At 67.6% G+C, this 26,992-nt stretch overlaps 1 protein-coding gene across 2 annotated transcripts; it reads right to left on the bottom strand.

Annotated features, from left to right (window-relative positions):
* Positions 1 to 396: 396 nt before the first annotated feature.
* Positions 397 to 25,182, bottom strand: ITGB7 (integrin subunit beta 7). 2 transcript variants are annotated; one of them, XM_065419302.1, is made up of 15 exons: positions 25,107 to 25,182; positions 24,328 to 24,401; positions 8,901 to 9,102; positions 8,031 to 8,201; positions 7,224 to 7,465; positions 5,789 to 5,947; positions 4,537 to 4,632; positions 4,363 to 4,452; positions 3,782 to 3,922; positions 2,972 to 3,165; positions 2,392 to 2,609; positions 1,939 to 2,155; positions 1,481 to 1,689; positions 960 to 1,120; positions 397 to 462 (listed from the first exon to the last, which is right to left on the bottom strand). In XM_065419302.1, the coding sequence occupies exons 1-15, from the start codon at positions 25,180 to 25,182 to the stop codon at positions 397 to 399; spliced, it is 2,316 nt and encodes a 771-aa protein (XP_065275374.1). The 2 variants fall into 2 exon arrangements, with proteins under 2 accessions (XP_065275374.1, XP_065275375.1); XM_065419303.1 differs by lacking the exons at positions 1,939 to 2,155; positions 2,392 to 2,609; positions 25,107 to 25,182 and having other exon boundaries at positions 24,328 to 24,393.
* Between the last annotated feature and the right edge of the window lie 1,810 nt (positions 25,183 to 26,992).

The following is a 26,992-nucleotide window of genomic DNA, read 5'->3' as shown; positions in this document are numbered from 1 at the left end:
AGAGCTCTCCTGCTGGGCGTGGGCAGCAGCTCGTGCTCTCCTGGTGCTGGGGGTCGCTGACTGACGCGCTGCGGGGGGCAGAGAAGCAGCAGGCTCTGGGACTTAGTGCTGCAAGGGGAGGACAGGGTGGGGCTACTTAAGCAGGGAGGCTTCGGGCTGGGAAGAGCCCCGGGACAGAGCCAGGGCTGCATCCTGCTCCTCCAGTAAGAAGTGGGCACGCCTGGCAGCACAAGCAGGCACGTCCCCGTGGGCCTATTTGGCAGCGGGTAGCAGTGTGGGATTCCGCCGAGCAGCGGGCCCTCTGCCTGCACCTTCCCTTCCAGGAGAGCTCGGGGGGGCTGCCGTAGCGAGCGTGGCACCTGGGGGCCCGTGCCGTTGGTAGCCATCCATGCTGCCTCAGTCCTCGTTGTACCTGGGGTTGATGACGGTGGTGGTGGCACTCTGGTACAGTGGGTTGTTGACCTGGGAGGGCAGAGAGGTTGCTGGAATCAAAGGGGAGGCGGGGGGGCCTCAGGGAACCTGGGGTCTGTTCCCGCTGACCTAGGACAAGTAGCTGTATCTGGGGCTGTTGAGGGGCCTGGTCCAGAGAGGAGGAGACTGTCCCACTCCAGCATGATCTCAGCCAGCAGCGAACTGGGCCAGGCGCTGGAACGTCCTCACCCACCCCGGCATGAGACGCAGGGAATACCGGCTGCAGCACATGGGGAAGGAGGTAGGGAGCCTTCGGGCCCGGGGAAGCCGTCCAGTTCAGCCGGGGTGCTGGGACTGGATGGCCGCGGCGTGAGGGAGCTCGCTGGCTCCCATCTGGTCCCAAGCCTCAGCCCACTTCCTCCGACAGGCCCTGTGTCAGTAACTGGCAGCGGCCAAGGGCTGAACGGGCCAGGCAAGGGGGAAGGCCTGAGCGGGGAGGGAAGGGGCTGCCAGTGGGGGGGAACAGACAGCAGGGGTGGGGCCCTGACCTCGTTCCCCTTGGCCTGCTCCCGCTCCTTCTCGAAGCGCATGTACTCCCGCCGGTCCAGGATCTCCACGGAGATGCGGTAGGCGATGATGACCAGCAGCCCGATGACCACGATGCCCAGGACCAAGCCCAGCACGATCATGGAGGTCTGGTCAGTGACAGCTACGAGGGGAGGAAGAGCCCGGGCCTGAGTGAAGCCTGCAGCAGCACCCCCCAACCCCACCCCGGCAGCCCGCACAGCTGCACTCCCCCCCCAGCTCTGGGGATGCGTCTCAGGGTTCTGGGGAGGTTACCTGCAGGGCTAACTCCCGCTCCCTGGTCTCACTGCCCCCCCTGCCGACTGCTTGGCCTCCCCCTTTCTGGCCCACACTGGGCCCCTCTCTCCCTGCTGCTCGTCCTTCCTGGGGCATAGTACCCAGCCCCTAGCCTGCCCCATGTCACCCCCTCTACCCAAGCCCCCGCCCAACCCCAACTGGTACTCATTGTCCCTGGCTCCCCCCCCCCCCTCCCCCAAGCGCTCACCGTCCTTGTCTTTCACCTTCAGGGCAACTTTGCCCCCCTCCATGCCCTCAATCAGGAAGATCAGGATCCGCTCGTCGTCCGTCTTCTCCTTGCACCAGTGCTCGTTGACGGTGGCCTCGGGCACCACTGTGGCCACGGTGTGGTTGCAGGCGATGCTGCAGTTCTGGCTCAGCGGGCCCATCCTGAAGGCCTGGCAGTCGGCACAGTCCCTGCCAGTGAGACAGCTGCAGTCAGCAGGCCCCTCCGGGGTCCCCCCTGCTTGCACTGCCCTGTCCGCCATCCCGAGCCGGCCCCTCCCACATACACACCCTGTCCTGCTCCCAGCCCCTGCCACCACTTGCTGCCGCCCCGCCCCAACCTGCCACCTTCTGCCAGCCCCCTGCCAGCCTGACCCACCCCACCTGGCCTTAGGGGTGCTTAGCTTTCGTCCCGACCGCTGCCCTTTGCCCCCTGCTCACCGGTGCTCCTCGCAGGGGGTCCGGCAGCTCGTGCACCGGCTGCAGAGCCGGTCGAAGTAGCCCGGCTGGCACTGGCACTTGTTGCAGACGCAGCGCCCGTGCCCGCTGCACTCCACGCCGTCCTGCAGGCATGCGCGGGTGTCCAGGCTGCAGTCACAGGCGCCGCCCGTGTAGCCCTCGTCGCACAGGCAACTCCCACACTGGCACCGACCCTGGCCTGCGGAGGGGAGGGGGGCAGGGTGCCGTCAGCCTGGGCGAGCACCTGCTCCCGTCTGGGAGCCAACCTGGCCCCCCACCCCGTCCCCTCTCTCCATCCCTCCTTCGCCTTGCACATGCCCGTCAGCCATCCTCCACCCCTTCACTCCTCCCTCCATTGTCCCAGTGGGCGAGGCAGGCGCTATCAAAGCTCGTAAGTCCCCCAGCACCTGCCCAGCCCCTCGGGGCTGCCCTCACCTGCGCAGAGCTGCCCGTCGTGCCGCTCGCAGCTGGTGTCGTCGCACTCGCAGTGCTGCCCTCGCACGTTGCTGTTGCACTGACACTGCCCGCACACGCACTGCCCCTTCCCACTGCACGTGGGGCCCGTGCCGTTCCGGCCCCGGCACCCCGCCTCCAGGTCCGTGGCCTCCGCCAGCTCGCACTCACACAGCTTGCCCACGCGGCCAGGGCTGCAGCTGCAAGGTGGGGGAAGGGGGGTCAGGGGAACAGGGTGGGGGGGCCTCTTACCCTTCCCCCCCCCCCCAGCCACTGGGCCAAGATGCTTGCAGCCCCACCAACACACACACATACACAGCCTAGCTGCCCCCTCCTGCCCCCGGCTTCTGGGCTGTCCCCAGTGCTCCTCCCCAATCAGCTGAGATGCCCCCAACTCCCTGTAGCCTGGCCCAAGACCAGCCCCCCACTAGGCCAGGCTCCCTTCCCCCCCCATCCTGCTGAGCAGTCTGTTCCCCTTTCCCTGATCTGCCTCCCCCATCCCCCTGCGCCGGTATGCCCCCTGTCCTGCCCCCCGCCCCCCAGCGTCTGGGCGGGGCTTTACCTGCAGACCCCGCAGGTGAGGGTGCCGTGGCCCCCGCTGCAGTGGGTGGCGTTGGGCTCAGGCTGGCCACAGGGGCAGTCGCACAGCGTCTGCAGCTCCACGCGCACCTCCTCGGTGAAGCCCAGCACCCGCAGCGCGAAGGTGTGCGGCCCCTCCAGGCAGGCGTCGGCCTGCACCTTCACCGTGAAACTCACCTGGGGGAGACGGGCACGTGGGGGAGGGGTAAACACGCCTGCTCCGGCCACCAGGCCCAGAGCAAAGACACTCCCCCCCCCCCACACGCCCCACTGAGCTGCCCAATCCCCTCCCCGGGCTCCTCAGCCCCTCTCCCCCTCACCACCCAGTCTGCCCCTCCCCTCACTGGGTTCCCCAGACCTACTCCCCCCCAAGCCAGCCTGCCCCCTCCCCTCAGAGGGCCCCCAGCTTCCCTTCCCACACTGAGCTGGCCTGCCCCCTCCCCTCTCCAGGCTCCCCATCCCCTCTCCCCCTCCCCCCCAGCCTGCCCCTTCCCTCACCAGTCTCCCCAGCCCCCTCCGCTCCCTAGGCTCCCCTAGCCCTCCTCCCCCCATTGAGCTGGCTGTCCTCTCTCCCCACTGGGACAAGCTACCCAGCCCCCCGCAGTGGGTCAGGCTGTCCTAACACTGCCCAGGAAGACCCCGGCCTCCAAGCCTGGCAGCCCAACTGAGGGACTGGGCTGGGTTGCCCTCCCCCACCCCGGGGTGTCAGGGTGGGGGAGGGGAGCCAGGCCATGGGGGCAGCTCAGCTGGGGATCCCCAGAGCCTGGCAGGGGTGAAGGGGGGGGGAGCTCACCAGCTGGTTGATGTGGACGCCGGAGCAGACCCCCCCGTGGCCCCCAAGGGAGTGGTTGGCGCCCTCGCAGTGCGACTCGTAGGCCACGCTCACGCCGGGCGGGAGCTGGAAGTGCTCCAGGTTCACCGTGGACGACAGGCTCTGGGGGGAGAGGGGCACACGGGCCGTCCAGGAGCCGCGGGAGTGGGGGGGGTGCGAGGCCTCGGGTGCGGGCTGCAGGGACCCTCCTTGGCTCACTCACCACGCCTGCCCCTGCAGCTTCCAGCCAGCCCACGCCCACCCCGGCTCCTACCGCCCACCCAGCCCCTCCAAGCCCCCACCCGCCCTCCTGGGTCCCAGGCCCCACTGCTCTGACCACTAGGCCACACCCCCACCCAGCCCCTCCACCTCCCCCCCAAGTGTCAAGGAGACCCTGCATGGGGTGCCCAGGCCAGAGGGGGCCTTGCAGGGATATGCTGGTTGCTGGGGGAGGTGCTGGAGGGGTACTGGGGGGGGGGCCTGCAAGGATCCCTCAAAACCTTCAGCCCCACCCCCATTACATGCCATCATCCCCTCCCCCCCCAGCTGCCCCTCCCTCTCACATTGTAGGCATCAGAGATGAGCTGCACCACGTTGCTGGAATCCTCCTTCAGCTCCCCCACCACCGACTTGGGGATCAGCCTGCTCAGCTCCTGGAGGGGGGTAGAGGCCGGGTGAGTGAGTGAGCCCCCCCTCCGCCCCCCCCAGCTCCGCCCCCAGCCTGCCCCCGCCCTCACCTGGTACACGGGCAGCGTGGAGCCAGTGACAGCGAAGATGGGCTGGATGTTAGAGGCTGAGAGCACCTGGGCCAAGTGCCCGACCGAGGGGTAATCCTGCAACGAGAGGCAGCGCCCACCGGTCACCACACAGCACCGCCAGCCCAGGGGGGCGTCCAAGCAGGAGTCGAATCCAGGAGTCCGGGCTCTGACCCCCTCCTACCTCCCAGCACCGGGAACGGAACCCAGGGGCGGCCGGGCCTGAGGAATTAGCCGAGGCACTCAGAACCCATCGCGAGAGAGGCCATGGAGGCCGAGTGAGGTACCCGGAGAAGGGCAAACAGCCCCGGGCTTTAAACGGGGAATTACAGCCCAGTCAGCCTAACTTGGACCCTTGGAAAGCAGCTGGCCTCAACTATGAAACAAGTGATTTGTAAGCGGCTAGGGGATAACAGCCAGCCCGGATCTGTCAAGAACAAATCCACCTCAATTCCTTCTGTGATGGAGTTGCTGGTCTAATGGATGGGGGAAGCTGTCAACATGCCGTCGCTTGGTTTTCATACGGCTTCTCACACAGTCTCACATGCACACTAGGGAGATGGCGGGCGACATGAAATTACTATAAGGTGGGTGTACAAGCCCGGCCTCCAACAGTCGCTCTGGATGGCTTGCCGTCAAACAGGGAGGGCAGAGCTGCGGGGGTCCCGCAGGGGTAACTCCTGGGTCCAGTACTAGTCAATATTTTCACTAGTGCCTTGGCTAAGGGAGTGGAGAGGCGGCGGATGAGATTTGCAGCTGACACCAAGCTGGGAGGGGTTGCAAGCACTTTGGAGGACAGGATTCGAATTCAAAATGACCTTGACACATGGGAGGACGGGTCTGAAATCAACAAGAGGCAATTCAGTAAAGAGAAGTGCAAAGCGCTTTGCTTAGGAAGGAAACATCAAATGCGCGAATCCAAACGGGGCGGGGAGTCGCTGCTGAAAATTAATGTGGGGGTTAGCAGGGATCACGAACTCAATACGAGTTCTGGGTGTAGTAAGAGGCACCTTAGTTCCCACTGCTGAAACACTAGCCGACACTCCCTTCCCAGACCCAGGCATAGAAGCCAGGCATCCGGGCAGCCGTTCCTGGGCTCCAACTGCACCCCTCTCTTTTACAGGGCATGCGCATTGCCCCCCGTCCTCGTCCCAGCCTCCCCCAGCTGGGTGCAGGGTGCTGCAGGGACCATCCCGATTGCCCCACGAGGGGCACCGAATGGGGGGGGACCTACGTAGATGTGGCTCTTGCTGTAGAGGCCGTCAGTGTCGAGGTGGCACTGGTTGTCATTCGGGAGGTAGATGCCACCCAGCTTGCCATCCCCTGCCGTGTGGAAGACATCATCTGACGTGAAGACCAGCAGACGTGTCACGTTCCGCCAGCCAATCTGCTCCTGGTGGGGCGGGGAATGGGGGGGGGGAGGTGAGCAGGTACAATGGCCACCCACTGGTCCCTCCAGCCTGCACGCCCCCTGCAGCTACCCAGACCCCTGCCCCGGTATGCCCCCCATCCGTCTGCCCCCATCCCCCTGCCCTGATCTGCCCCCGGATCCGTCTGCCCCCATCCCCCTGCCCCGGTATGCCCCCCATCCGTCTGCCCCCATCCCACTGCCCTGATCTGCCCCCCCATCCGTCTGCCCCCATCCCCCTGCCCCGGTATGCCCCCCATCCGTCTGCCCCCATCCCCCTGCCCCGGTATGCCCCCCATCCGTCTGCCCCCATCCCCCTGCCCTGATCTGCCCCCCCATCCGTCTGCCCCCATCCGTCTGCCCCCCCATCCGTCTGCCCTGATCTGCCCCCCCATCCGTCTGCCCCCATCCCCCTGCCCCGGTATGCCCCCCATCCGTCTGCCCCCATCCCCCTGCCCTGATCTGCCCCCGCATCCGTCTGCCCCCATCCCCCTGCCCCAGTATGCCCCCCATCCGTCTGCCCCCATCCCCCTGCCCTGATCTGCCCCCCCATCCGTCTGCCCTGATCTCCCCGCCCATCCGTCTGCCCCCATCCCCCTGTGTCGGTATGCCCCCGTCCTGTCCCCCTCCCGCCCTCAGCATCTGGGCAGGGCTTTACCTGCCGACCCCACAGCAATGGGCACTTTTTCTCACACACCCCTTGCAGCCATGTACACCTGCACACCCACGTGCACACGCACAGACGTGTGAGCGCCTGCCCCCCCACCGCTATGCACACCCTCTTATGTGCACTTGTGCTCACAGAACCCGTGCGTGCACACCCCCCATGTGCACAGTCACCCTTTGAGCACACGTGCACACGCACACAGAGCCAATCACACATGAGCGCTCACACCCAGCCACGCGCACACCGACATTAATGCACACCCTGGCATCAATGCACACGTACACACCCGTGTGTGTGTGTGTGTGTGTGTGCACACCCAGAGACAGACACACACACTCCCTGGCAGTGAAGTGCATGTTCCCACCCATTTGCACACACACAGAGTCATGCACACCTCCTGGGCAGCGATGTGCATGTACACACCCATTTGCACACTTGTGCCCTCACACAGCCGTGCACATACTGGGAGCCAATGAAAAGGCAGGGAATGCCCAACAGCCGGCCGCCCCCTCCCCAACACACGCCCCCCCCCACCACCACCCAGAGCCCGTGGCTACTGTCCCCACCTACACTCAGCCCCCCCCAGCGGCTCACCTCACACACAGCCGCCTGCATGATGGCGTCGAAGCCGCCCTCAGGCGAGTCCAGGTTGCCCGAGATGCGCTGCTGGCTCACGCGGCTCTCGAACTCGCTGGCGTTGTCGGTGAGCGGCAGCACGTGGCGGAAGCTGACGGGCGAGTCACACTGCTCGTAGCGGTCGGGGCAGGGGTTCCGCAGCTTGGCGGGCACCGTGCTGACGTAGGGCAGGACCGTCTTGTCCACGAAGGAGCCGAAGCCTGACGGGGCAGAGGCGGTGCTGGGTTCAGGCGCCAGCCCCACAGTCGCCACAGGGGGACCCCATCCTTGCCAGATGGACCCCAGTCCCCCTCCCTCCCCTGAAGCCCTCATCCTCCTCCCCTCCTAGGGTGAGGTATGGAACCCAGGAGTCCGGGCTCCCAGCCCCTACCTGCTCTAACCACTAGACCCACCATCCCCCACCCTGTACCATCTGCCCTGCCTTCACCCACTGCTGCCCTCCAGCCCCATGGAGCTCTGACTATGGGGCCAGGTTCCCACAGCCCGTGGCTCCATCCGCGCTCCATGGGGGGGAACAAAGCGTGAGGAAGAGGTGGGGGGGATATCACCCCACAGGGAGTGGGGGGGGCAGAGTCTGAGGAGAGCAGGGTGACATCACCCCATGGGGGGGCAAAGCATGAGGAGAGTGGGGGAGGGCATTGCCCCTCGAGGGGTTGGGGGGGTGGAGCATGAGGCGAATGGGGGGCATCGCCCCATGGGGGGCTGGGGGGTGGAGCACAAGGAGAGCAGGGGGGCATCGCCCCTCTGGGGGGTGCTGCCTCGTACCAATCTTCACTGACTTGGTGATGTTCCTGAGTGCGGCCAGCAGGTCATTGCCGAGCTTCTTGATGTTCTCCAGGTCGTCCTTCATGGAGTAGGACAGGTCCATCAGGTAGTAGACGTCCACGGGGTAGCCCTCGGCCCGCTTGAACCGCACCGAGAAGCTGTGCTGCTCTCCTAGGGGGTGCGGAGGGAGCCAAGGACCTGGCTCAGCAGGGAATCATGCTACAAGGCCAGGAGCTTGGGGGGAGACCCTTCATCCACCCTCCAGCCATCCCCCACCCCTTCATCTGCCTCCATCCAGCCATCCACCTACCTACCACCTCCTCCCCATCCTCCCGCCCATCCATCCACGTACCCATCCATCCCCCACCCCTTCATCCCCTCACCTATCCATCCCCCCCAGACATCCACCTACCTCCCACCTCCTCCCCATCCTCCCATCCATCCATCCACCCACCCCACCCCTCCATCCATCCACTCCTCTCCTCCACCCCTCTAACCACCAACCCACTCCTCCACCCATCCATCCGCCCCACCCCTCTATCCACCCATCTATCCATCCCCATCCATCCCCCTCTATCCAGCCATGTATCCTCCATTCCCATCCACCAACCCATCTACCCACCCACCTCTCTAGTCACCCACCCAGCCCCCTTCATCCCCCTACCCACTCATCCACCCACTCCCATACATACCCCTCTGTCTCCCCACCCACCCCATACATACCTGTCCATCCATCCCCTCGATCTATCCATCCATCCCACATCCCTGTCTCTCCCTATCTCCCCAGCTGGGCCCCAGCACCACGCTTCCCCCCAGCCTGGCATGGGGCCTGGTTCCAACCACAAGCCTCCCCCCTCCAGTGGGACCCACCGGGTCGGAGCCACAGGGCGATCTTTTGGGGTGCCAGCTGGGTCACCGTCTCCTGCTCGGCGCTGTCGCTCAGGGGCGCGTCCTCCAGGACTTGGTGCCGGCCCCGGGGCTCAACCACCTCCTCCAGGGCACAGCCGCGCCGGAGCAGCTCCTCCCGCGTGGCGCAGCGCGTGGCATCCGACTCGCCCGCCTTGGTGAAGTTCTGGAGGGTGGAGGGGGAGTCAGCCCACGAGCCTGAGCAGCCGGGGGGCACTTCCCCCCAATTCTGTTCCCCCCAACATGCTGCCCCCCCCCGAGATCCCTTCCCATCCCCATGGGTCAACACCACCCAGGGCACCTGCTGGGTAAGCCCAGCTCCCTCGCCCACACTGGGGCCCACTGGCAGAGCAGTGGGGGGCACCCACCTGATGCTTTGCCCTAGCAGGGGGTGCTCCCCATGGTCAGTTCCAAGCCCCTGGGGATGGGGTGCTATCAGGAGACACCCCCCCCACACTGCTGGCCACCCCTTCCCCCCCCCCCCCCCCGGGACGTGCAAGACGTGCTGCTGGCGACGATTATCTCATCTGTTTCTCATTGATGGTTTCCTGTTGCAGAGAAGGTGACAAACCGCAGCGTGAGCAGTGGGGGATGGGACGTCTGGGGGTTGGGGGGCTTTCACCATCGTGCCCCCCCAAGCCCTTCGCAAATGGCCCCCACAGACACAGCTGGACTGGGTCCCCCCATCCCTCCGCACATTCCTCATCCCCCTGAGCTATGGGAGCGCTCCCCCGGCCAGCACTGGTAGTAAGTCTTTTATCCTCTCCGTTGCACTGACCCATCTCTCCAAGCAGTTACACAGGTGCACAGCCCAGCTGCATGGCTGGGAGGCATGGGTGTAGCAGGCGGGGGGCAGGGGGGACTGAGAGCCATTTCTGCCGCCCCACCCCAGGGAGGGGCCACTGGGATTTCACGCTGCCCTTTCTCAAGTCTGGCAAATAGGAGCCTTAATCCTGCATGGGTGTGACCCCCTGCAAGGGGAGCTGGTGGGCAAGATGGGGGACAGTGCCCCATTCCCATCCTCGCCAGCAGCTCCTCCACTCAGCCCAGCCCCAGCCGTGCCCAGGGGAGGGGGCAGGGAAGGGCTTGGTCTGCTTGGCCCAGTGGCTGGTGCCCATGGTTGTCTGTGCCAGGAGGCAGAGGGACCCACAGGGATCCATACTCCCAGGCTGCACAGACAGCTGGGAATCCCCCCACCCCCCGCCAGACCCCGTGGTACGAGCTCCCGAGAGGGCAAAGCCGCCGGTTTCACTGCAGGACAGAGCAGCACCAAACCGAACAACCACAATAGGGGCTTGGGAGGCAGGACGCCTGGGTTCTATCCCCAGCTCAGGGAGGCGAATGGGTCTGGTGGGTTAGAGCAGGAGGGGCTGGGACCCAGGACTCCAGGCTTCTATCCCCGGCTTGGGGAGGTTCTAGTGGGTTACCATGGGGGGGGGGGGTTGAGAGGCAGGACACCTGGGTTCTATCCTCAGCTCAGGGAGGGGAATAGGTCTGGTGGGGTGGGGTGGGTTTTCCCAGTTCTGCCACTGTCACTGTGTGGACCTCGCCAAGTCGCCCCCCCCGTGCCTCAGTTTCCCCCACATGCATTCTCCCCCCGGGTGCCTGGCTGTGCTGTCTGCGCTGCATCTCGAGCCCCTCAGCCGGAAGGGGCGAGAGACGGGGCTGGTGCTGTTAAGTTACACGACCCCCTCACGCTCTGAGATTCCGCCCCCCCCCCCAGGCTTCCTGCCTTGCTGGGTGGCAGGATGTGGTGAGCTGCTGTCACACGCCACCTGGGACCCCCCCAGCTGGGATAACGCACCAGAGAGGATTTCCGCATGGGGGGCCCTACCTGGGGGGGGGGGGGGGCAGCTGGACACAGATTGCACGGCTCCCTGGCATGCGGGGTAATGCGCTGGCTGCATGGGTTCTGACCACGGGGGGCGGGCACCCAAGAGGGGGACGTTGGGGATTCATCTCCAGGCCCCCCGTACGACCCCAAAACCCCACCGCGCTAAGGGGTGCCTGTGCCAGATAGGGCCAGGGCCGGGAGAGCAGGTGGGGCTGTGGGTCGGGATTGAGGGGCACCGGCAGAGCTGCGGGGGGAGCCCAGGGCTGGGATAGCAGGGGGCTGTGGGTCGGGATTGAGGGGCACTGGCAGAGGGGATGTGGGGGGGGGAGCCCAGGGCTGGGATAGCAGGTGGGGCTGTGGGTCGGGATTGAGGGGCACCGGCAGAGCTGCGGGGGGAGCCCAGGGCTGGGATAGCAGGGGGCTGTGGGTCGGGATTGAGGGGCACTGGCAGAGGGGATGTGGGGTGCGGGAGCCCAGGGCTGGGATAGCAGGTGGGGCTGTGGGTCGGGATTGAGGGGCACTGGCAGAGGGGATGTGGGGGGGGGAGCCCAGGGCTGGGATAGCAGGGGGCTGTGGGTCGGGATTGAGGGGCACTGGCAGAGGGGATGTGGGGGGGGGGAGCCCAGGGCTGGGATAGCAGGTGGGGCTGTGGGTCGGGATTGAGGGGCACCGGCAGAGCTGCGGGGGGAGCCCAGGGCTGGGATAGCAGGGGGCTGTGGGTCGGGATTGAGGGGCATGGCAGAGGGGATGTGGGGGGGGAGCCCAGGGCTGGGATAGCAGGTGGGGCTGTGGGTCGGGATTGAGGGGCACTGGCAGAGGGGATGTGGGGGGGGAGCCCAGGGCTGGGATAGCAGGTGGGGCTGTGGGTCGGGATTGAGGGGCACTGGCAGAGGGGATGTGGGTGGGGGAGCCCAGGGCTGGGATAGCAGGTGGGGCTGTGGGTCGGGATTGAGGGGCACTGGCAGAGGGGTTATGGGGGGGGAGCCCAGGGCTGGGATAGCAGGTGGGGCTGTGGGTCGGGATTGAGGGGCACTGGCAGAGGGGATGTGGGTGGGGGAGCCCAGGGCTGGGATAGCAGGTGGGGCTGTGGGTCGGGATTGAGGGGCACTGGCAGAGGGGATGTGGGGGGGGAGCCCAGGGCTGGGATAGCAGGTGGGGCTGTGGGTCGGGATTGAGGGACACTGGCAGAGGGGGTGTGGGGGGAGCCCAGGGCTGGGATAGCAGGTGGGGCGGCGGGTCGGGATTGAGGGGCACTGGCAGAGGGGTTATGGGGGGGAGCCCAGGGCTGGGATAGCAGGTGAGGCTGTGGGTCGGGATTGAGGGGCACTGGCAGAGGGGATGTGGGGGGGGGAGCCCAGGGCTGGGATAGCAGGTGGGGTTGCGCGGCAGGATTGAGGGGCACCGGCAGAGCTGGGGGTGGGGGAGAGCTGAGTCTGCGTGACTCAGCTTGTTATTTTCAGAAACACCAGGTTCGTGAGAAGCCAGAGGAAGAACAGGAAAAGGTCGAGGGTGAATCAGAGGCCACGGCTGGGATGAGAAGTCACTTCTGTCTGACAGCCCAGCTGAGGGGCATCGGCAGAGGTGGGGGGAGCCCAGGGCTGGGATAGCAGGTGGGGCGGTGGGTCGGGATTGAGGGGCACTGGCAGAGGGGTTATGGGGGGGAGCCAGGGCTGGGATAGCAGGTGGGGCTGTGGGTCGGGATTGAGGGGCACTGGCAGAGGGGATGTGGGGGGGGAGCCCAGGGCTGGGATAGCAGGTGGGGCGGTGGGTCGGGATTGAGGGGCACTGGCAGAGGGGATGGGGGGGAGCCCAGGGCTGGGATAGCAGGTGGGGCGGTGGGTCGGGATTGAGGGGCACCGGCAGAGGGGATGGGGGGGAGCCCAGGGCTGGGATAGCAGGTGGGGCGGCGGGTCGGGATTGAGGGGCACTGGCAGAGGGGTTATGTGGGGGAGCCAGGGCTGGGATAGCAGGTGGGGCGGTGGGTCAGGATTGAGGGACACTGGCAGAGGGGTTATGGGGGGGAGCCAGGGCTGGGATAGCAGGTGGGGCGGTGGGGCGGGATTGAGGGGCACTGGCAGAGGGGTTATGGGGGGGAGCCAGGGCTGGGATAGCAGGTGGGGCTGTGGGTCGGGATTGAGGGGCACTGGCAGAGGGGATGTGGGGGGGGAGCCCAGGGCTGGGATAGCAGGTGGGGCGGTGGGTCGGGATTGAGGGGCACTGGCAGAGGGGATGGGGGGGAGCCCAGGGCTGGGATAGCAGGTGGGGCGGTGGGTCGGGATTGAGGGGCACCGGCAGAGGGGATGGGGGGGAGCCCAGGGCTGGGATAGCAGGTGGGGCGGCGGGTCGGGATTGAGGGGCACTGGCAGAGGGGTTATGTGGGGGAGCCAGGGCTGGGATAGCAGGTGGGGCGGTGGGTCAGGATTGAGGGACACTGGCAGAGGGGTTATGGGGGGGAGCCAGGGCTGGGATAGCAGGTGGGGCGGTGGGGCGGGATTGAGGGGCACTGGCAGAGGGGTTATGGGGGGGAGCCAGGGCTGGGATAGCAGGTGGGGCTGTGGGTCGGGATTGAGGGGCACTGGCAGAGGGGATGTGGGGGGGGAGCCCAGGGCTGGGATAGCAGGTGGGGCGGTGGGTCGGGATTGAGGGGCACTGGCAGAGGGGATGGGGGGGAGCCCAGGGCTGGGATAGCAGGTGGGGCGGTGGGTCGGGATTGAGGGGCACCGGCAGAGGGGATGGGGGGGAGCCCAGGGCTGGGATAGCAGGTGGGGCGGTGGGTCAGGATTGAGGGACACTGGCAGAGGGGTTATGGGGGGGAGCCAGGGCTGGGATAGCAGGTGGGGCGGTGGGGCGGGATTGAGGGGCACTGGCAGAGGGGGTGGGGGGAGCCCAGGGCTGGGATAGCAGGTGGGGCTGTGGGTCGGGATTGAGGGGCACTGGCAGAGGGGTTATGGGGGGGAGCCAGGGCTGGGATAGCAGGTGGGGCGGCGGGTCGGGACTGAGGGGCACTGGCAGAGGGGATGGGGGGGAGCCCAGGGCTGGGATAGCAGGTGGGGCTGTGGGTCGGGATTGAGGGGCACTGGCAGAGGGGTTATGGGGGGGAGCCAGGGCTGGGATAGCAGGTGGGGCGGTGGGTCGGGATTGAGGGGCACTGGCAGAGGGGGTGGGGGGAGCCCAGGGCTGGGATAGCAGGTGGGGCGGTGGGTCAGGATTGAGGGACACTGGCAGAGGGGTTATGGGGGGGAGCCAGGGCTGGGATAGCAGGTGGGGCGGTGGGTCGGGATTGAGGGGCACTGGCAGAGGGGTTATGTGGGGGAGCCCAGGGCTGGGATAGCAGGTGGGGCTGTGGGTCGGGATTGAGGGGCACTGGCAGAGGGGATGCGGGGGAGCCCAGGGCTGGGATAGCAGGTGGGGCGGCGGGTCGGGACTGAGGGGCACTGGCAGAGGGGATGGGGGGGAGCCAGGGCTGGGATAGCAGGTGGGGCTGTGGGTCGGGATTGAGGGGCACTGGCAGAGGGGTTATGGGGGGGAGCCAGGGCTGGGATAGCAGGTGGGGCGGTGGGTCGGGATTGAGGGGCACTGGCAGAGGGGGTGGGGGGAGCCCAGGGCTGGGATAGCAGGTGGGGCGGTGGGTCGGGATTGAGGGGCACTGGCAGAGGGGATGGGGGGGAGCCCAGGGCTGGGATAGCAGGTGGGGCGGCGGGTCGGGACTGAGGGGCACTGGCAGAGGGGATGGGGGGGAGCCCAGGGCTGGGATAGCAGGTGGGGCTGTGGGTCGGGATTGAGGGGCACTGGCAGAGGGGTTATGGGGGGGAGCCAGGGCTGGGATAGCAGGTGGGGCGGTGGGTCGGGATTGAGGGGCACTGGCAGAGGGGGTGGGGGGAGCCCAGGGCTGGGATAGCAGGTGGGGCGGTGGGTCAGGATTGAGGGACACTGGCAGAGGGGTTATGGGGGGGAGCCAGGGCTGGGATAGCAGGTGGGGCGGTGGGTCGGGATTGAGGGGCACTGGCAGAGGGGTTATGTGGGGGAGCCCAGGGCTGGGATAGCAGGTGGGGCTGTGGGTCGGGATTGAGGGGCACTGGCAGAGGGGATGGGGGGGAGCCCAGGGCTGGGATAGCAGGTGGGGCGGCGGGTCGGGACTGAGGGGCACTGGCAGAGGGGATGGGGGGGAGCCAGGGCTGGGATAGCAGGTGGGGCTGTGGGTCGGGATTGAGGGGCACTGGCAGAGGGGTTATGGGGGGGAGCCAGGGCTGGGATAGCAGGTGGGGCGGTGGGTCGGGATTGAGGGGCACTGGCAGAGGGGGTGGGGGGAGCCCAGGGCTGGGATAGCAGGTGGGGCGGTGGGTCAGGATTGAGGGACACTGGCAGAGGGGTTATGGGGGGGAGCCAGGGCTGGGATAGCAGGTGGGGCGGTGGGGCGGGATTGAGGGGCACTGGCAGAGGGGGTGGGGGGAGCCCAGGGCTGGGATAGCAGGTGGGGCGGTGGGTCGGGATTGAGGGACACTGGCAGAGGGGTTATGGGGGGGAGCCCAGGGCTGGGATAGCAGGTGGGGCGGTGGGTCGGGATTGAGGGGCACTGGCAGAGGGGATGGGGGGGAGCCCAGGGCTGGGATAGCAGGTGGGGCGGTGGGTCGGGATTGAGGGGCACTGGCAGAGGGGTTATGGGGGGGAGCCCAGGGCTGGGATAGCAGGTGGGGCGGTGGGTCGGGATTGAGGGGCACTGGCAGAGGGGTTATGTGGGGGAGCCAGGGCTGGGATAGCAGGTGGGGCGGTGGGTCGGGATTGAGGGGCACTGGCAGAGGGGTTATGGGGGGGAGCCCAGGGCTGGGATAGCAGGTGGGGCGGTGGGTCGGGATTGAGGGGCACTGGCAGAGGGGATGGGGGGGAGCCCAGGGCTGGGATAGCAGGTGGGGCGGTGGGTCGGGATTGAGGGGCACTGGCAGAGGGGTTATGGGGGGGAGCCCAGGGCTGGGATAGCAGGTGGGGCGGCGGGTCGGGATTGAGGGGCACTGGCAGAGGGGTTATGTGGGGGAGCCAGGGCTGGGATAGCAGGTGGGGCGGTGGGTCGGGATTGAGGGGCACTGGCAGAGGGGGTGGGGGGAGCCCAGGGCTGGGATAGCAGGTGGGGCGGTGGGTCGGGATTGAGGGGCACTGGCAGAGGGGATGGGGGGAGCCCAGGGCTGGGATAGCAGGTGGGGCGGTGGGTCGGGATTGAGGGGCACTGGCAGAGGGGTTATGGGGGGGAGCCCAGGGCTGGGATAGCAGGGGCAGCGGGTCGGGATTGAGGGGCACTGGCAGAGGGGTTATGTGGGGGAGCCCAGGGCTGGGATAGCAGGTGGGGCTGTGGGTCGGGATTGAGGGGCACTGGCAGAGGGGGTGTGGGGGGAGCCCAGGGCTGGGATAGCAGGTGGGGCGGTGGGTCGGGATTGAGGGGCACTGGCAGAGGGGTTATGGGGGGGAGCCCAGGGCTGGGATAGCAGGTGGGGCGGCGGGTCGGGATTGAGGGGCACTGGCAGAGGGGTTATGTGGGGGAGCCCAGGGCTGGGATAGCAGGTGGGGCGGTGGGTCGGGATTGAGGGGCACTGGCAGAGGGGTTATGGGGGGGAGCCAGGGCTGGGATAGCAGGTGGGGCGGCGGGTCGGGACTGAGGGGCACTGGCAGAGGGGATGGGGGGGAGCCCAGGGCTGGGATAGCAGGTGGGGCTGTGGGTCGGGATTGAGGGGCACTGGCAGAGGGGTTATGGGGGGGAGCCAGGGCTGGGATAGCAGGTGGGGCGGTGGGTCGGGATTGAGGGGCACTGGCAGAGGGGGTGGGGGGAGCCCAGGGCTGGGATAGCAGGTGGGGCGGTGGGTCAGGATTGAGGGACACTGGCAGAGGGGTTATGGGGGGGAGCCAGGGCTGGGATAGCAGGTGGGGCGGTGGGTCGGGATTGAGGGGCACTGGCAGAGGGGTTATGTGGGGGAGCCCAGGGCTGGGATAGCAGGTGGGGCTGTGGGTCGGGATTGAGGGGCACTGGCAGAGGGGATGCGGGGGAGCCCAGGGCTGGGATAGCAGGTGGGGCGGCGGGTCGGGACTGAGGGGCACTGGCAGAGGGGATGGGGGGGAGCCAGGGCTGGGATAGCAGGTGGGGCTGTGGGTCGGGATTGAGGGGCACTGGCAGAGGGGTTATGGGGGGGAGCCAGGGCTGGGATAGCAGGTGGGGCGGTGGGTCGGGATTGAGGGGCACTGGCAGAGGGGGTGGGGGGAGCCCAGGGCTGGGATAGCAGGTGGGGCGGTGGGTCGGGATTGAGGGGCACTGGCAGAGGGGATGGGGGGGAGCCCAGGGCTGGGATAGCAGGTGGGGCGGCGGGTCGGGACTGAGGGGCACTGGCAGAGGGGATGGGGGGGAGCCCAGGGCTGGGATAGCAGGTGGGGCTGTGGGTCGGGATTGAGGGGCACTGGCAGAGGGGTTATGGGGGGGAGCCAGGGCTGGGATAGCAGGTGGGGCGGTGGGTCGGGATTGAGGGGCACTGGCAGAGGGGGTGGGGGGAGCCCAGGGCTGGGATAGCAGGTGGGGCGGTGGGTCAGGATTGAGGGACACTGGCAGAGGGGTTATGGGGGGGAGCCAGGGCTGGGATAGCAGGTGGGGCGGTGGGTCGGGATTGAGGGGCACTGGCAGAGGGGTTATGTGGGGGAGCCCAGGGCTGGGATAGCAGGTGGGGCTGTGGGTCGGGATTGAGGGGCACTGGCAGAGGGGATGGGGGGGAGCCCAGGGCTGGGATAGCAGGTGGGGCGGCGGGTCGGGACTGAGGGGCACTGGCAGAGGGGATGGGGGGGAGCCAGGGCTGGGATAGCAGGTGGGGCTGTGGGTCGGGATTGAGGGGCACTGGCAGAGGGGTTATGGGGGGGAGCCAGGGCTGGGATAGCAGGTGGGGCGGTGGGTCGGGATTGAGGGGCACTGGCAGAGGGGGTGGGGGGAGCCCAGGGCTGGGATAGCAGGTGGGGCGGTGGGTCAGGATTGAGGGACACTGGCAGAGGGGTTATGGGGGGGAGCCAGGGCTGGGATAGCAGGTGGGGCGGTGGGGCGGGATTGAGGGGCACTGGCAGAGGGGGTGGGGGGAGCCCAGGGCTGGGATAGCAGGTGGGGCGGTGGGTCGGGATTGAGGGACACTGGCAGAGGGGTTATGGGGGGGAGCCCAGGGCTGGGATAGCAGGTGGGGCGGTGGGTCGGGATTGAGGGGCACTGGCAGAGGGGATGGGGGGGAGCCCAGGGCTGGGATAGCAGGTGGGGCGGTGGGTCGGGATTGAGGGGCACTGGCAGAGGGGTTATGGGGGGGAGCCCAGGGCTGGGATAGCAGGTGGGGCGGTGGGTCGGGATTGAGGGGCACTGGCAGAGGGGTTATGTGGGGGAGCCAGGGCTGGGATAGCAGGTGGGGCGGTGGGTCGGGATTGAGGGGCACTGGCAGAGGGGTTATGGGGGGGAGCCCAGGGCTGGGATAGCAGGTGGGGCGGTGGGTCGGGATTGAGGGGCACTGGCAGAGGGGATGGGGGGGAGCCCAGGGCTGGGATAGCAGGTGGGGCGGTGGGTCGGGATTGAGGGGCACTGGCAGAGGGGTTATGGGGGGGAGCCCAGGGCTGGGATAGCAGGTGGGGCGGCGGGTCGGGATTGAGGGGCACTGGCAGAGGGGTTATGTGGGGGAGCCAGGGCTGGGATAGCAGGTGGGGCGGTGGGTCGGGATTGAGGGGCACTGGCAGAGGGGGTGGGGGGAGCCCAGGGCTGGGATAGCAGGTGGGGCGGTGGGTCGGGATTGAGGGGCACTGGCAGAGGGGATGGGGGGAGCCCAGGGCTGGGATAGCAGGTGGGGCGGTGGGTCGGGATTGAGGGGCACTGGCAGAGGGGTTATGGGGGGGAGCCCAGGGCTGGGATAGCAGGGGCAGCGGGTCGGGATTGAGGGGCACTGGCAGAGGGGTTATGTGGGGGAGCCCAGGGCTGGGATAGCAGGTGGGGCTGTGGGTCGGGATTGAGGGGCACTGGCAGAGGGGGTGTGGGGGGAGCCCAGGGCTGGGATAGCAGGTGGGGCGGTGGGTCGGGATTGAGGGGCACTGGCAGAGGGGTTATGGGGGGGAGCCCAGGGCTGGGATAGCAGGTGGGGCGGCGGGTCGGGATTGAGGGGCACTGGCAGAGGGGTTATGTGGGGGAGCCAGGGCTGGGATAGCAGGTGGGGCGGTGGGTCGGGATTGAGGGGCACTGGCAGAGGGGGTGGGGGGAGCCCAGGGCTGGGATAGCAGGTGGGGCGGTGGGTCGGGATTGAGGGGCACTGGCAGAGGGGATGGGGGGAGCCCAGGGCTGGGATAGCAGGTGGGGCGGTGGGTCGGGATTGAGGGGCACTGGCAGAGGGGTTATGGGGGGGAGCCCAGGGCTGGGATAGCAGGGGCAGCGGGTCGGGATTGAGGGGCACTGGCAGAGGGGTTATGTGGGGGAGCCCAGGGCTGGGATAGCAGGTGGGGCTGTGGGTCGGGATTGAGGGGCACTGGCAGAGGGGGTGTGGGGGGAGCCCAGGGCTGGGATAGCAGGTGGGGCGGTGGGGCGGGATTGAGGGGCACTGGCAGAGGGGATGGGGGGGAGCCCAGGGCTGGGATAGCAGGGGCAGCGGGTCGGGATTGAGGGGCACTGGCAGAGGGGTTATGGGGGGGAGCCCAGGGCTGGGATAGCAGGTGGGGCGGTGGGTTGGGATTGAGGGGCACTGGCAGAGGGGATGGGGGGGAGCCCAGGGCTGGGATAGCAGGGGCAGCGGGTCGGGATTGAGGGGCACTGGCAGAGGGGTTATGTGGGGGAGCCCAGGGCTGGGATAGCAGGTGGGGCTGTGGGTCGGGATTGAGGGGCACTGGCAGAGGGGGTGTGGGGGGAGCCCAGGGCTGGGATAGCAGGGGCAGCGGGTCGGGATTGAGGGGCACTGGCGTAGCTAGGTGAGGGGGGGACCCCAGGGCTGGGGGCAGGGCCACCCAGAGGGGGGGCAAGTGGGGCAATTTGCCCCAAGCCCCGGGCCCCGCAGGGGCCCCCATGAGAATGTCGGAGGCTCCCCCCGACCTCCACCTTCCCCCATCCCCCGGCGCCTCAGCGCGTCGTGTCCAGGAGCGGCCCTGGACAGCGCTGCAGCGTGGCCTGAGCTCCTCCTGCTCAGAGCCGCGTGGTAAGGGGGCGGGGCTCCGAGCTCCGGGCCGAGCGGCGGGAGCTCAGGTCCCGTGGAACCAGGCCGCTGCAGCGCTGTCCAGGGCCGCTCCTGGACGCGGCGCGCTGAGGCTCCAGGAGAGGGGGGAGGCGGGAGTAAGCAGCATGGTAAACCCCTCTGAGCCGGACACCCCCCTGACCCCACCCCCCCGCTGCCCTGACCCCCAGCTCCGAGCCCAGCCCCTCTGAGCCGGACACCCCCCTGACCCCATCCCCCCCGCAGCCCTGACCCCCAGCTCCGAGCCCAGCCCCTCTGAGCCGGACACCCCCCTGACCCCATCCCCCCCGCAGCCCTGACCCCCAGCTCCGAGCCCAGCCCCTCTGAGCCGGACACCCCCCTGACCCCACTCCCCCCACAGCCCTGACCCCCAGCTCCGAGCCCAGCCCCTCTGAGCCGGACACCCCCCTGACCCCACTCCCCCCACAGCCCTGACCCCCAGCTCCGAGCCCAGCCCCTCTGAGCCGGACACCCCCCTGACCCCACCCCCCCGCTGCCCTGACCCCCAGCTCCGAGCCCAGCCCCTCTGAGCCGGACACCCCCCTGACCCCATCCCCCCCGCAGCCCTGACCCCCAGCTCCGAGCCCAGCCCCTCTGAGCCGGACACCCCCCTGACCCCATCCCCCCCGCAGCCCTGACCCCCAGCTCCGAGCCCAGCCCCTCTGAGCCGGACACCCCCCTGACCCCATCCCCCCTGCCGCCCTGACCCCCAGCTCTGAGCCCAGCCCCTCTGAGCCGGACACCCCCCTGACCCCACTCCCCCCACAGCCCTGACCCCCAGCTCCGAGCCCAGCCCCTCTGAGCCGGACACCCCCCTGACCCCACTCCCCCCACAGCCCTGACCCCCAGCTCCGAGCCCAGCCCCTCTGAGCCGGACACCCCCCTGACCCCATCCCCCCTGCCGCCCTGACCCCCAGCTCTGAGCCCAGCCCCTCTGAGCCGGACACCCCCCTGACCCCACTCCCCCCACAGCCCTGACCCCCAGCTCCGAGCCCAGCCCCTCTGAGCCGGACACCCCCCTGACCCCATCCCCCCCGCAGCCCTGACCCCCAGCTCCGAGCCCAGCCCCTCTGAGCCGGACACCCCTCTGACCCCACTCCCCCCACAGCCCTGACCCCCATCTCCAAGCCCAGCCCCTCTGAGCCGGACACCCCCCTGACCCCATCCCCCCTGCCGCCCTGACCCCCAGCTCTGAGCCCAGCCCCTCTGAGCCGGACACCCCCCTGACCCCACTCCCCCCACAGCCCTGACCCCCAGCTCTGAGCCCAGCCCCTCTGAGCCGGACACCCCCTTGACCCCACACCCCCGCCACCCTGACCCCCAGCTCCGAGCTCAGCCCCTGTGAGCCGGACACCCCCCTGACCCCATCCCCCCTGCCGCCCTGACCCCCAGCTCTGAGCCCAGCCCATCTGAGCCGGACACCCCCCTGACCCCACTCCCCCCACAGCCCTGACCCCCATCTCCGAGCCCAGACCCTCTGAGCCGGACACCCCCCTGACCCCACCCCCCCGCCGCCCTGACCCCCAGCTCCGAGCCCAGCCCCTGTGAGCCAGACACCCCCCTGACCCCATCCCCCCTGCCGCCCTGACCCCCAGCTCTGAGCCCAGCCCCTCTGAGCCGGACACCCCCCTGACCCCACTCCCCCCACAGCCCTGACCCCCATCTCCGAGCCCAGACCCTCTGAGCCGGACACCCCCCTGACCCCACCCCCCCGCCGCCCTGACCCCCAGCTCCGAGCCCAGCCCCTCTGACATATTGGGGTTCAGGAAGTGGGCGGGCGTAAGCCCGTCCACTGCTAAAGGATCCCCCCCCAGCCTAAGGGGAGGATCCACAGGGCCTGAAACTCAAATCATTACGGGGGACAACTAATGTAAAAACAGGGACAGGAGTGCGGTCAAAGGGTCAAAAGAAGGGAACCTGACGGGGACACCGAGCAGAGAACCCCGGACAGCGCCCACTGCTCCTCAAAGGTGTCAAGGGAGCCAGTGGACGCCGCCCAGAGGAACTCTGCCTGGATACGTGAACGGACAGAGGACCGGAAACAGGCCCCACAGTCACAGGAGCCTCCATCGGCCAACCTCCTCTCCCTGGTTTTATAAACGGCCAGTTTAGCCAGGGCCAAGAGGAAGTTGACCAGGAGGTCCCGTGACTTCGTGGGGCCACGGATAGGGAGTGCATAAATGAGAAGGTGAGGGGAAAAGTGCAACCAAAAACGCAACATAATATTGGTGAGGAGCCGGTGTAGGGGCTGCAACCTGGTGCACTCCAAGTAAACGTGAGCCAGGGTCTCCCTCACGCCGCAGAAAGGACAGGTGTCTGGGACAGGGGTAAACCGCGCCAAGTACACGCCCGTGCTCACGGCCCCATGAAGGATCCGCCAGCTGATATCCCCGGTGGGCCTCGGGACCAGGGTGGAGTATAGGCTGGCCCACCGGGGCTTCTCACCCTCAACAGGTGGTAGGAGGTCCTGCCACTTTGTATCGGGGCGGGACACGAGGGTGAGGAAGTGAAGGGTGTGGAGCACGAGCGTGTATAGATGTTTCCTTGGCGCGGTTTGGAAACGAACCGGCTGAAAGTCGTGCAGCCGGCTCACGGAGAAGGGGCGGGGGGGCCGGTTGGGTCCACGGGGCAGGGGCCCGATGAAAAGGTCCGGAGGGTCAGGGGTTGAGGGAGGGCGGGGAGTGCCCTCGTGCAGGACCCGGTCGAGGTAGACCCGAGCAGCGGGCGGCAAAGCAGCCCTCGCCTCCTGAAGTACGCGCCGGGGAGTACAAGGCCTGGAGAGCCTCATGCGCCGAGCGAGCGTCAGGGGATCCAGCCAGTCTCCCCGGTCATAGTCCAGGAGGTCTCCGACTCTGGTGACTTCTGCCAGGACCAACCTCTGGCGCACCGCGGGGGACTCCGCCGCCTGCACACGGAGCTGGGGGTTGTGTAGCAGGGGCTCCGCGAGGAGATCTGCCCCCCCGGTGGCCGCCACGGACCTGGTCACTGAGAACAGTTTCCAGGTCCGGAGGAGGTCCTGGTAGAAGACCGGCAGCCCGGAGAGGTCTCGCGGAAGACCTCTCGGATCGAGATAAAGGAGCTGCCGGTCGTATCGGAGCCCTCGGAAGCGGCGCAGGAAGGCGTGCGCCAGTACTCTCCACGCCGGACTACCTGCACCATAAAGGAGCCTCTGCAGGGCCTGGAGGCGGAAGACATGGACCTCTGAGCCGGGCACCCCCCTGACCCCACCCCCCCACAGCCCTGACCCCCAGCTCCGAGCCCAGCCCCTCTGAGCCGGGCACCCCCCAACCCCATCCCCCCACAGCCCTGACCCCCAGCTCTGAGCCCAGCCCCTGTAAGCCGGGCACCCCCCGACCCCATCGCCCCCACAGCCCTGACCCCCAGCTCCGAGCCCAGCCCCTCTGAGCTGGGCACCCCCTGACCCCATTCCCCCACAGCCCTGACCCCCAGCTCCGAGCCCAGCCCCTCTGAACCGGACACCCCCCGACCCCATCCCACCCCCAGCCCTGACCCCCAGCTCTGAGCCCAGCCTCTCTGAGCTGGGCACCCCCCGACCCAGAGCCCAGCTCCCCACCCAGCCCTGGGCAACAGTAGCGCCACCCCCAGGCAGCAACAACCCATTGGCACCAACCATCACCATCACCCAGCGACAGCCCATTATGTAATTGCAAATGTATACATCCCATTACAGCTTTTAATGTTTTTAAATAATGTATTTCGTGTATTTTCAAATTATTAGAAATTAATTGTTGAATGTCTTTCACTGGTTAATTTTGACATTTCCAGATACATGTTACTATAGTATTGCAACTTTTTTTTATGGAAGAGGCCCCCGAAATTGCTTTGCCCCAGGCCCCCTGCATCCTCTGGGCGGCCCTGGCTGGGGGTCGGGGCTGAGGGGCTCTGGTGGAGCTGGGGCCTGTTCCCCAGGTTCAGGGGGTAGTGGCGTCCGGCTGGGGCAGACGAGTGGGGCTGGCAGCATCCTGGGGTCCCTATTCTGGTGTGGGTGGACCTTGGGCCAAGGGGGAGTGGGCCTGGGGCTCAGAATGGGGCTGGCTGGGAGGTGGGAGGGGAGATCCTTAGGGCTGAGAGCAGAGATGGGGAGAGGAGCCCCCCAGAGAGGAGGTGCTGTGGGAGGAGAGCAGGAAACCCCCCCCAACCCCAGCTCAGAACATCCCAGGGCCCCCAAGGGCAGCGGGATCCCTCCGACCCTGGCCCAGCCCCTGGCCCCAGCTGGACTCCCCGGGGGCGGGGGTGGCCGTGGGGCTGCTCAGTGAGCCGGCTCTGCTCTCAGCTGGGGGGATCCCCTCGCTTGCGTTCCCCCCCCCGCCCCCCAGCACCCACGGGCACTTACCAGCGCTTTGCACCAGGCACAGCTGGGCTGGGAGCGGATGCAGTCGCGACAGGAGGCTCGGGGCCGGCAGGAGCCTGCAGGGAACCGGGGAGACCGTCGGGAGTGACCCCGACCGCGAGGTATAGCACAGCCCGCAGCCCCCCCACTGTGCAGACCCCCTCCCCACCGCTCAGCCCCCCCCCCCATCACTCCCATTCCCCAGACATGCATTGCCCCGCAGCCGGGCACTCAGGAGCCAACCCTGCCATGGCAAAAGCCTTGACTAGGAGTGAGGCCAGGTTGGACTGGGCCATGCTGGGGGGGGGGGAGGGGAGGGAAGCAGGGCAGGGCTGAGGGGGGCAGAGCTGGTGGGATGCTTGGAGGGCAGGGCTGGGCGGGTGTGTTGGGGGGCAGGGCAGAGCTGGGGGGAGGCTTGGAGGGCAGGGCTGGGCGGCTGGGCTCGGGGGCAGGCTGGGATAAAGGGCAGGGCTGGGGGTCAGGACAGGGCTGGGCAAGGATTGGGGGGCTGGGCTGGGCAGGCCCTGCTGTGGTGCCCCAGGGGGGCAGCAGGTGGGTTCCACTCAGCCAGAGGCTTCTCCCCGACCTCACCGATGGGGCCCCACAATGGACACAGGCCAGGGCCCCCCACACGCTGCCCCTGGATGAAGTGACACCCCCAGTCCCTGCCCCAGCACCCATGGGTGTCTCACCCGCTGCAGGGCCCAGACAAACCAGAGAGAAGTCTCCTGCCGCCCCACACCCACCCCCTGCCCCCCGACACTCCCATCTCCTCTCCTTACCTGCTTCCAGCGTCTTCTCTCCCTGCCCCACCGCCAGCAGGAGGCCCAGCCCCACCACCAGCCCGGTGCCCTTCATGGCCTGGCAGGGAGAGGGGAGATGGTTAGAGGTGGGGGGGCAGCTGTCCCATCAACCCCCCCGCAATTCCCCTCAGGCCTGATGCTGTCTGCCCCCCCTCCCCACCCCTGCCCGCTGCAGGCAGAGGTGTCTCCTGCCCAGAGCCAGGCACTGAACTCTCCCCTCGCTGCCGTGGGGAAGTGAAAGTGCTGAGCAGGGGGGCACGGCCTGGCCCCCACCCTGGCCTGGGGAGTTTCACTTCTCCCCCCACCCCACCCCACATCTGGATTCCTAGAACCGCTCCCTGCGGCCAGGCAGCTCCAGGATGGGGCCCATTCCATAGAGGGGCTTAGCTCTGGGCAGCGCCCACAGGGAACAACAGAGAAACCCCCCCATACACACACTGGGAATACTGGAGAACGCCCCCCCCCCCCCCCCGCCCCAGGAACAATGGAAAATCCCAACCCTGTGTTGGTGCAGATGGAGGGAGGGACACAGGATGCAGTGTGGTAAACTGGCCTCCTCCCTACACACCCACACGACACGCCCAAACACGCCCACACGCACCCAGGCCCCTCACGCACATGCCCAGCAGACAGCGGGACGCACGCACACACACACACTACACACGTGTACCCAGGCCCCTCACACACCCTCCCTGTACACACCCAGACACACTCACACACAGACATACACACACACACTGCATGTGCAGCCAGGCCCCTCACACACACACCCTGCACACACCCAGACAAAACACACACTCACTCACACACAACCACACACGCACGCTACATGTGTACCCAGGCCCCTTACACACCCTCCCTGTACACACCCAGACACACTCACACACAGACATACACACACACACTGCATGTGCAGCCAGGCCCCTCACACACACACCCTGCACACACCCAGACAAAGCACACACTCACTCACACACAACCACACACGCACGCTACATGTGTACCCAGGCCCCTTACACACCCTCCCTGTACACACCCAGACACACTCACACACACAGACATACACACACACACTGCATGTGCAGCCAGGCCCCTCACACACAAATCCTGCACACACCAAGACAAAACACACACCCTTACACACCCTCCCTGTACACACACACACTCACACACACACAGAGACATACACACACACTGCATGTGCAGCCAGGCCCCTCACACACCTGCCCTGCACACACCCAGACAAAACACACACTCACTCACACACCCACACACAACACGTGTACCCAGGCCCCTTACACACCCTCCCTGTACACACCCACACAGACATACACACACACACTCTACACGTGCAGCCAGGCCCCTCACACACCCACCCTTCCCACACTGACACACACACTCTGCAGCAGTAGCTGTGGTGTTTGGCCAGGGAGGGAGCTGTCCCAGTGCAGATGGGCCCAGGGGCTTTCACCTCCATGGAGCTGGTTGGGGTCACCGCAGGGGGCTGTGGGGACAGGGGCCGACCATGCCCAAACCCCGCCGCTATTGCTGCAGTGAAGACACAGGCTCAAACCCATGCCCCCGCCTGCCCAGCTACGCACCGCCCTGGCGATTCCCTACATGCCCTCTCCTCATGCAATCTGTGACCACATCAGCGCAGGCCTCCCCCCGTGCCCCCGAGGTTTTGACGCTTCCTTCCCACCTGAGGGGTATGAGCAGAGGCGGCCCAGAGTCGGGCTGCAGGCACAGCCCTGCCCACAGCCTCCCCGCTGCTCCCCACCACGCCAGGTGCCTGTCAGAGGCAGGAGCTGTGGTTAGCGTGCAGGTTTCACCCAACTTTCCCTCCACATGAGATCACGGCGGAG

The sequence above is a fragment of the Emys orbicularis genome, chromosome 19 (assembly GCF_028017835.1).
Source record: "Emys orbicularis isolate rEmyOrb1 chromosome 19, rEmyOrb1.hap1, whole genome shotgun sequence".
Lineage (NCBI taxonomy): Eukaryota > Metazoa > Chordata > Testudines > Emydidae > Emys > Emys orbicularis.
Note: the sequence above shows the minus strand (reverse complement) of the source record. Positions and strands in the feature narration are given on the sequence as shown.

What these genes read in the sequence shown, in the direction of transcription:
- ITGB7 (XM_065419302.1), bottom strand. Translation starts at nt 25,182, where the DNA reads ATGAAGGGCACCGGGCTGGTGGTGGGGCTGGGCCTCCTGCTGGCGGTG. An exon ending in GTGCCTGGTGCAAAGCGCTG is followed by an intron (nt 9,103 to 24,327) that starts GTAAGTGCCCGT and finishes TCCACCCTCCAG; the next exon opens with AACTTCACCAAGGCGGGCGA. An exon ending in CGCCCTGTGGCTCCGACCCG is followed by an intron (nt 8,202 to 8,900) that starts GTGGGTCCCACT and finishes CGCACCCCCTAG; the next exon opens with GAGAGCAGCACAGCTTCTCG.